At 50.6% G+C, this 9,992-nt stretch overlaps 1 protein-coding gene across 1 annotated transcript; it reads left to right on the top strand.

The window, feature by feature from the left end:
- The first annotated feature begins 383 nt into the window (after positions 1 to 383).
- Positions 384 to 6,168, top strand: LOC106807901. Its single transcript, XM_014810407.1, has 8 exons — positions 384 to 562; positions 982 to 1,093; positions 2,174 to 2,318; positions 2,811 to 2,989; positions 5,131 to 5,320; positions 5,455 to 5,632; positions 5,866 to 5,999; positions 6,107 to 6,168. Exons 1-8 carry the CDS (start codon positions 384 to 386, stop codon positions 6,166 to 6,168), a joined length of 1,179 nt encoding a protein of 392 aa, XP_014665893.1.
- The last annotated feature ends 3,824 nt before the right edge of the window (positions 6,169 to 9,992 follow it).

Here is a 9,992-nt window from a genome sequence, read left to right as displayed (position 1 = left end):
AAAAAAAATTGGAAAAAAAAATTTTTTTTGGTTAAATTTTTTTTTGGTTAAATTTTTTTTTTTCCCCGTGGCTTTTCACTTCCATTTTTTGGAAATCTATAAAAACTGCAATAATGACTCTCAGAATGCTGGTTACAATCGGGTACAAAACACGACACGCAGTTAATGTTACCAGAGCATATGATTGTGTAGAACCAGTGGGCTCGTTGTCATGCCACCGTGACGTCATCACTTCGGTACTCTATAGGTTCGTCTACCACGGGCATTGAATTACTTATATATAATGGATTGAATTACAATATATATATATATATCAGATTAGAACTTGGCGTTGCGGCGTTGCAGAGTACGAGCCAGCGCACTATGAGCCGACTGTGAGGTGGATGGAAGGTCAGCGTAATGACCGACACGGCTGGCACGACAGTCGCAGCTTGCCCACCGTCAGGGCCATACTCGCACTGCAGATGACCGATGCCTCGTGGCTGACCGACGAGTTGGACCTCAGGCCACAGCTCAGCAGCAAACAGATGCACATCGAGATCCTGCGCGACCTGCTGAATAGGTAGAATTCTGATTCCTTGTCGTTCCTTCTTTCGCGATATTCGCTGCTGAACGAGTGAAGGCGTATGCTCTCTATACCTGAGGTGTTCTGTGGGTGAATCTGTCCTTCTGTTATATATGCTCACAGGAGGACATCTTATGCCCTCTCGATGATCCGTGTTTTCGCGTGTGCGTCCGTGTATGCATGTGCGTGTGCGTCCGTGTATGTGCGTCCGTGTATGTGCGTGTGCGTCCGTGTATGTATGTACGTGTGCGTGTGCGTCCGTGTATGTGCGTGCGTGCCTGCCCACCTGCTGTCTGCGTCCGTGTGCGCGTGTGCGTGCGTATTGTCTGCGTTTATATATTATGTGTCACGTCCTCATATTTCTGTACAGCAAAGAATTTAGCATACCAGCGTCGTGTACTTTGTTGCTATTGCAGCCGGAAATATTCTGCTGGGCATTTGGCGTTCATCATCAACGCGCTCGTCTTTTCCTGCCACGATCCACGCGACTTCTACGGTGTCGACTTTATAGAGGAATTAACAGCATGGGTGCGTCTTGCATGTGGTGTTATTTACCGCCGCCTGTTTCGCTGCTGTCGCGTCTGTTTCACTCTGCATCAGACGCATTGGTGGCGGCTAGTAAACTTGCGATATCCACTGACGTCACGCCTCGACCAGACGTAACGTTACTTGTCTGCGATCTCTCGCCTCTAAACGCAGGGCCCTAGCCTGTGTGTCACTCTGTGTGTGTGTGTGGGGGGGGGGGGCAAGACTGCCCCCTAGATTTTGGAGCATAATTAAAAAATTACCTTAGCGAATAATCATAAATAACTCTAACGTGATTTTTTTGTCACTTATCCGTGAAAGCCTTGTCTCAGACCCACCCCTACCACACTATGACATCGATCAAGAGCTGCGCCCGTCGCTCATCATTACACAGTTGAGTCGTAAAATTTTGCCCCACTCCCCTAGGAATTTGCTCAGCCTACGGCCCTAAATCGGGACTTTATTAATTTGATTCGATCATTTTGATTACGTGTATAACGATTTTGTGAAGTAATTAAATCAGGACAAAGACGGTTGGTTTCGTCGTGCGTTGCATTCCGGATTTCTGTGCAACTTTTCGGAATTGACACGCGCGGGTGTGATCGGCGAATAATTAATTTAACGCAGTGGCTACGCGTCCGGTCATCCATTACAAAGCTCAGCACAGATTCTCAAATCCCCATCACGATTAGGCCACGCCCCTTTCAAATCGTTGATTTTACTGGATTTACTATTGCTTCAAAAGTTTTAAAAAAACGATTTTTTTATAAAATACCTAAAGGTAAGTAATATTATGGTTAATCCCTATTGTTTATTGTTTTTTACTGAACAAATATAGTTGGGTTCACACGGGGATTCACATAAGAAATATATGACCGGACGCATAGCCTGGGAGCTGGGCGTCCGGTAACCGGACGCGTAGCCACGGCCTTAATTTAATCGATCCGACGCATGCCGTCTAGAAATTAAATAATAGGACATCATCGTACGATATCATGATTAGATGTATTCGGGACGGCACGTCGCTGTCATGCCCCGCGTTCATTAAAACTTATACGCTACAATTTCTTTTCGATTATTTAGCTTCCTCAGTATCCGAGCTCTGGCTTCAGTAATAGATTTCAGTACGGACTCGTGACACTGGCGATGTGCAATGGTGAGGAGCCACTGAGCACAGAGAACGTCACTTTCTTGATCGACAGACCCACAGCTCCGACTTTCGGCGTTGGTAAGCGTATATATTTCTATGGTGCCACCACTAGACTATACAGCTCTACCCGTGCAGCCCTTCGCTCCCGCTGTAGGGATACGCAACTCACGGTGCTGCGAAACGACAGTGACTCTGAGCAGTAGGACAGGAGGCGAAATTGTACGACGCGATACAATAGAAAATGTGCTAGTCGGCAAGAATAACGTCCTGAATTTAGCATGCCACTCTCAAACCAAACTGAACTCATGCAGTGAACGAAGCTGTCGCTATCGGTCGCTATTGCCGAGGCTACACTCAGCCTCACTTTCTCCACTCGACGATTAGATGGATACGCGACCGATACGCGAGACCAAAAATATGTCACTAATAAAATTCATGATACAAATTCAAACAGGTATTAAATCGCGGGAGTTGATCTCCAGTGTCTCTAGTTTTCTTCGCAATACTATTTATAGTGTATTGATAAAACGTGATTGTGTAGCGTGATATTTATACTGGTGCGCTTTACAGACGAGGCTGCCATGATCCTGATGGCACTTTCATGCGTGAAGGAGAGACAACCGGATGTGGTGACTGGCATAGAAGACTTCGATGCCAATTTCTCCCAGATCGTAGATTACATTAGCAGTCGACAGAACGCTAGTACGGGACAGTTTGGCAACGAGCACACAACTGCCCTTGCGATGCAGGTAACTATACGCACAAAACTTCCAACAATTCGTGATGGTTACGTACCGTCGTTATGCCAGCTTTATACATCCAGCATGTAAGCATGGTACAAGAACACTGTAAGCGATTTGGTCATACATAATTAATCTGGTATTTTACCACCACCATTGCTGCTATTATATATCATTGCTATATTTACTACTGCTGTCACAGGCTATCAAAGTTTTTATTTCAATCATCATCATCATCATGTTGATTTTTAAGCAAATTCACAATCTTTTTTTGTAAATATGTGACCGGAATTTCAGCAAGTACAAACATGTCAATGACTATTATGTGGCTATCATCGAGAGCTCGTTCATCCACGTGCATGACCACCCTCTAACTGCCCGTCTGCTGATTTATCTATCCATCCATCCATCCATCCATCCATCCATCCATCCATGCATGCATGCATGCATGCATCCATCCATCCATCCATCCATCCATCCATCCATGCATGCATGCATGCAGCAATACATACATACATACAGATCCCCAGGGCGGTACAGGATTTGTACCAGGGGGGGGGGTCTAACGCGTAACCAAAACTGCGAGCACGCGAAGGTGGTGTCTGGGACCAGAAAATTTTTTTGAAATTAGAACCCACTTGGATGCTGTTTCTGCGCGAGCAGGGGGGGTCCGGACCCCCTGGAACCCCCCCCCCTGTTACACGCCCGCCCAACCTCACCCATCCCCTCCGATCTCATGCCATTCCATCTAGCCATCCTTCCATCCATTATCCATCCATTCCATCCATGCCATTTATCGGATACTATCATCCACACCGCATCCATCCATACCATTATCCAACCATCCAGCGATCCATCAATTCACATCAATTCATCCCATCCATACACTGCCTCCAATCCATTCAACCATAAACCACCCACCATCCATCCCATCCATTAATCATCCATACCACCACTCGCAGTCCATCGCATTCCATTCCCATCCCAAAATTCCACCATCCCATACATACATTCGAATCTATCCATCCTTCCATCCATTATCCATCTATCCATCCACCACCTATCCCATCCATCATCCATACATCCATCGTCCATCCACCAATCAAATCCATCCAGCACTCATCCGGCACGGGATCAAGTGGGTATCCCGGTGACCGTGCCACATCGCGAACGAAAAAACAAATTAAATTGATTTTTAGACTGTTATCCCAATTATTAAGTCGTTCAAAAAAAAGAATTTTGTATAAAAAAAAAGACAAAAAATTTTTTTTTTTTAATGATTTGTTACCTTGTTTTCCATCCACCCATCCATCCACGCATCCATCCATTTATTCGATCATATAAAACATACCATCCCACCATCCCTCATCCATTTACCATCCACCCATCTCATACCATCACACCATCCAGCCCCCTCGATCCATCCCCTGCCAAGCCATCCAATTCGGCCGGTCGTCCGTCGTCCGTCCGTCCTTTCCGGCGTCGCCGTCCGTCGCTCCGTCCCGTCCCGGCCGTTCCTCGTTCTTCCGTTCCTCCGTCCGGTCGTCCGTTCCTGCCGTCCGTCGTCCGTCCGTCCGTCCGTCCGTCCGTCGGTCGCCGTCCGTCCGTCCGTCCGTCGCCCGGCGTCCTCCATCCATCCATACATCCACATGCATCCAGCTCCATCGATCTAACCATCGATCACCATCCATAACACAACATCATCCCATTCCTATCACCAATCCACCATCCATAGCCATCCATCCATTTATCTGCGTGAATCCTCCATCCACCCGTGCCAAGAAAATCGCACAAGCCCAACACACACACACGCACCAAAATCCACAAATCCATCCATCCACACCATCCATCCATCCATACCATCCATCATCCATCCATCCATCCCATCCATCCATCATCCATTCCTAGCTCTACTGCACGGAACGTGAGAAATCCACATCCAATATCAATCCACCACAACACACCATACCATCCATCCATCCATCCATCCATCCATCCATCCATCCATCCATCCATCCATCCATCCATCCATCCATCTATCTATCTACTACATATTAGCATCATTACGCCCGTCACCCTCACACGTCAGCAGAATGCATATTTCGCCACCAGCTCTGTCTCAGTCCCGCACATCTCTTGCTGGCACACAGGCTCTGACAGCGGCAGATTCCGACGAGTGGAACTGCGCTGCAGCGCTCGACTGGCTGCTCTCCGTGCGAGCGTCGGACGGATCTTTCGGTCAGTTCGGCACACCACTCTTCACCAGCACCGAAGTGCTGCCAGCGCTCAACGGCAAAACCTACACAAAGCGTCACGCGTGTCCGAACGCCATCGACAAGTGTAAGTTCGGGTTAACACGCGGTCGCTTTAATCGTTTCTCAGCGATTACTAGGATTTCACATTCTCGATCAATCACGGTGGTCGCTCTCGCAACACGTGCACATGGATTTTATATATTTTTTTTTTCATTCTAGCGTCAACCGAGAAGCCCGAAGTGCAACACATAACAGTGAAGCTATCGGTAGTGAACGCCATCACAGGTGATCGCATGTTTGCGGCCAAATTCTACGTGCCTGTCAACAGCACTGTCATTGAGATCATAAGGATTGCGGACGGCAGGGGCCCGAGAAATGGCTCCACTGAAGTGTTTACGTAAGTCGTGTTCGCGCCATAACGACAGGCGACGTCTAGAGGTAGCCACAGTGGTCCCGCTTAGAATAAACGAGTAAACAACCACACGATTAAGATATGCCACGTATATACCCGCCAAGTATTTTTACAATATATGATTACACAATGCTTTATACAATAATGCTCCATACAATACTGCTTCATACAATATCCACCTTGTGTTATATTGACAACATCACGATCTTTTTTTCTAGCTACGAGTTAAAGGAATATAGTTTTGGAAATGCAGTTCAGGGTCTACTAGGCCTACGCCAAGACATCATCCTCAACCGTTACTGGTCACTCTTGATACGTGCCCCGGGACAGGATTTCACTTCCGCACCCGTTGGTAAGTTCGTGCTCCAAACAGGAGTACTGGAAATGAGTTTATTTACACAACCAACGTATGGAGAACAGTTAGAACTTTCTTTACCCGCGAACTCGTTTCGTTTGCAGGTATCGAATCTCTGATTCCTAAGGATGGTGAAGAGGTGCAGTTCAGATATACCCAATACTAAGGATCCACCCATCGACGTACGTCACGTACCGCATCATTCACTGCTCACCGCGGAAGAGAGAGCGTGCACTGTACATACACAATCACACACAATAAATCTATGATGCAGTCATTCTATTCTACCATCTAGGTGTCAATTAGTGAACACGTGTAAATTTAGTTGACAACTTTATATGACGGGAATATCGGTGTGAAAATATATTACAATAAAATGGTTTTGTAGTAAAAGTCTATTAAAAATATCTTGTACATCTATATCTTTGAGGGTACATTATTCATCAAAATTTAAGCAGCGGCGTTAGCGGCCGACGGCCACTCGCGGCGTTAGCGGCCGACGGCCACTCGTGGCGTTAGTGGCCGACGGCTACACGCGGCGTTAGCGGCTGAGGGCCACTCGTAACGCGGCCGCCCCTGGGCGGTGTGCTCGGTGTAGTGGCCGGCGCCAGCACCCGGTACACGCGGGGCGCTGCAGTATAGTTAGCGGCTGCAGGTGGCCCTCGTGGCGTTAGTGGCGGACGGGCTACACGCGCGGCGTTAGCGGCCGACGGCCACTCGTGTCAGGGTTAGCGGTCTCTGGAGGGCCACATCCGTGGCGTTAGCGGCCGCACAGGCCACCTCGTGGCCCCGTTAGCGGCCTAGCGAGGGCTACACGCCGCGGGCAGTGTGAGATATCTCCGCAGGTTAGCGGCTGACGGCACTCCGTGCGCGTTAGTGCCGCCTGAGCGGGCTACACGCGGCGGTTAGCATGCCGACGGCCTTACTCGGCGGCCCGTTCAGCGGCTGAGGGCATCACCGGCGGGCGTTAGCGGGCTGAGGGGGCTACACGCGGGCTTCGTTAGACGGCTGAGATGGGCCTACCACGCGAGCCTGGCTCGTTAGCGGCTGAGGGGCCTACACGCGCGAGCGCGGGCGCCGCGCGATGCTCCGTTTAAGCGGCTGAGGGGCTAACACGTGCGCTTGTTAGGCCGGGGCTCCCTGAACAGCGCCACTCGTGGCAGTTAGCGGGCTGAGGCCTACCCCGGCATCTTTGGCACTTCGCCGTTAAGTCGCGCGCGACGGGCCATCCGCGTCGGCGGCGGCTTCGAAGCGCGCGCGCTGAGGGCTAGCACGCCTGGGCCTGTCAGCGGCTGAGGGCTACCACGCCCTGAGAACGGATGATGGCCGACGCCCGCTAGCGCGCCCTGAGAGCCAACTCGCTACGGGTTCCTACTTGCGCCGCGGCCCACGCGCCGTCCCACACCGGCACCCCACTCATCGCTCCGCCTCCCTCAACCTGTCTGCGTAACAACACCACTCTGCCCCCCCTGAGTTGCGCGCTCGAGGGCCATCACCACACGCGCCGGTGGGTTAAGCGCGCCCGCGACGACGCCCCACTGCGCTGGGCCAACCTCTCGCCTTAGCGGGCTGCGAAGGGCTACGCGCCCGACGCATCCCGGGCGACCCCCGGGCCTCAGTTTCAGCGGCCCGCCAGGAGGCTACATCACCACGGCGCGAAGTCCGCGCGGGCCGTCGCGTGCCAGCTCGCTTAATCACACGCCTCAACTAACCTCTACTGACCTAACACCTCCTTGTTAAAAAATCTTACAATCTATTAACATTATTTCTCGCTGGCTTAATACGACGAGTTTAGCCCTAGTATCCTATAATATGGCGAGTGTTCATGCAACAGCGGATTCACCAATAAACTAAGACAACGAGCAGTTATTGTCGCCAACTCACAGCTGTATCCCCCGGTGATCCATAGTATGAATGGAATATCTCTGTAAGGACGCTAGAAGGCAGGTAAATTGTTAAATAACGTCACAAAGACAAAGGTTTGTTAGACAAGCTGGTGGTGCCTCAAGATGTGGCAACGTTATATGGAAGTCTGAGTTACCCATAGGGGACCGAGAAGCAGAAAATGTAAAGTCGAACGGGTCGCAAGCGTCAAACTAAGGTCAAGGGGCGCGTGGTGGTGTTTGGGTATGCGGACAGACCATTCTCCCCGAAGAATGTGATAAGCCACATACCACAGTTTGCGTCACGCTGAGCTGGTCAATTAGGCGGCTGACGTTAGAGAGAGCGGAAGAGAAATATAGAAAGATCAAGGCTCAAGGTCACAGGTAAATAAAGTTCGCAGGCAGTGACTGGTGGGAAGTTTTTAATCGCCCGATCTCGGGCATCAGTCTGCTCACAAGCATTTGGCATATTGAAGGTGCGTTATGTAAAGCGAGAGACGCCAAAATCGTATTTTACTGTTCGAGTGGGCGGAGAGTCGCATCAGTTCTGCCATCGGTCAAGCAACATATTTGCTACGGAATTATTTAGGAAACCTAGTAACCTTCGTCTGTGCACGTGTGCATGTTTTTACCCGCAATATGTCACTTTGGAATGTATTGGGCAACAGGGCGATATAACGATGTCCTACTATATATATTTCGGATGCACAATCATTGAAATTTACAATACGTACAATTATTAACAATACACATTTTTAATACAAATATTAAATTTTAACATATTGCCTTAGACTTCGCTTCGCGGGGGGATACAATAACTCAAGCTCTCTTGGTTACTGGCAGCTCAAGGTCAACTAACGCAAACACGCACACCTCCTCGACCACTCCCCCGATGCATTCCAGTCACTGGACTGCGCCCTGGCTCGAGCTTTCAGTCGATCCTTGCCATAGCCGCGCCGTCGTCTCATAGCTAATCCGTGCTACGCCTATCCCGGCGGCTGTATAGGCGCATTTGAAGAGATCCGGCGACCCAGAGCACCGTACTCTTTCCGCTGCTTTCTTCAAGCCATCCAACGCCTCTGATCGCCTCATCCTGACTCCACACAGCCGGCGACTGGCACTCCCTAGCCACGACTACGCTTCACGCGGTTCGAGATGTGACCATCGGTGGGACCGCAAGTCTGCTTGCCCACCCACTGGCGGGCACCCAGCCCCACTGAGAGCGCCTTCATCGAGCCCCTCAGTGGAGCGTCACCCCGGCCGGAGAGGGCGAGCGGAAGTGTGGTGCACCGGCGCGCGATCCCCACCCTATGTGGGAGCGGCCCTCCGTCGGCGCCGCGTCCAGTCGGCCGGCGACGGGGCCCGCTGGCGCGCCGTCCAGCCACCCACCCGGGCACCGAGGAGCCAGCTAACAGAATCCTTATCTAACTTCTATACAAAAAGGACACTAACAAATATGCTCGTGGAAAACTATGATATTCTGTAGGCCAGCGAATTATCTTCTCCCGCCGTAATGTCTTTGGACATACGGGGTTCGCCCTACCACGCGGTGCGGTACGTGGCCGGCCACTAAGTGTCTGGAACAATCGGTCGGTACTCATGATATTTGTTACATATGCGCACCCTCAACACCATGGTTCTGGGGTCCTTTTGGCCATGGTCGTGCCTGCCAGGTTCAAAAGTATCTGCAGCTGTGTTTGCACTTGGGCTAACGTCCAGCAGACAGCTGTGGAGGACCCTCCTCACCTACTGGGCGGGTTCCATGATGTCCATGATCGAGTTGCAGACCTCGCTTGCCCACTCACACGAGGGCCGGCGATAGCAACACACGTAAGTAAACGCACACATCATCAACCCGCTACACACAGTACAACGGCACTCACATCATGCACCCGCCTACAAGCCTAGGTAAACGCACGATCATCATCCCCCTAGCACACCAGATAAACGCACACGTCATCACCCAGCTAGCACACGATAAACGCAGCACATCATCGACCAACTACAGCACAGTAACACGCACACATCCATCACCCACTACACACAGTAAACGCACCACAATCATCATCGCCCACTACACACGCGGTAAACGCACAGCATCCATCAC

The sequence above is a fragment of the Priapulus caudatus genome, unplaced genomic scaffold, assembly GCF_000485595.1.
Source record: "Priapulus caudatus unplaced genomic scaffold, Priapulus_caudatus-5.0.1 Scaffold241, whole genome shotgun sequence".
Lineage (NCBI taxonomy): Eukaryota > Metazoa > Priapulida > Priapulimorpha > Priapulimorphida > Priapulidae > Priapulus > Priapulus caudatus.
The sequence above is the reverse complement of the archived record's forward strand: the minus strand, read 5'-3'. Positions and strand labels throughout refer to the sequence as shown.

Coding starts and splice junctions, on each gene's coding strand:
- LOC106807901 (XM_014810407.1), top strand. CDS start 384: ATGGAAGGTCAGCGTAATGACCGACACGGCTGGCACGACAGTCGCAGC. Junction 563..981: donor CTGCGCGACCTGCTGAATAG/GTAGAATTCTGA, acceptor TTGCTATTGCAG/CCGGAAATATTCTGCTGGGC. Junction 1,094..2,173: donor TAGAGGAATTAACAGCATGG/GTGCGTCTTGCA, acceptor TCGATTATTTAG/CTTCCTCAGTATCCGAGCTC.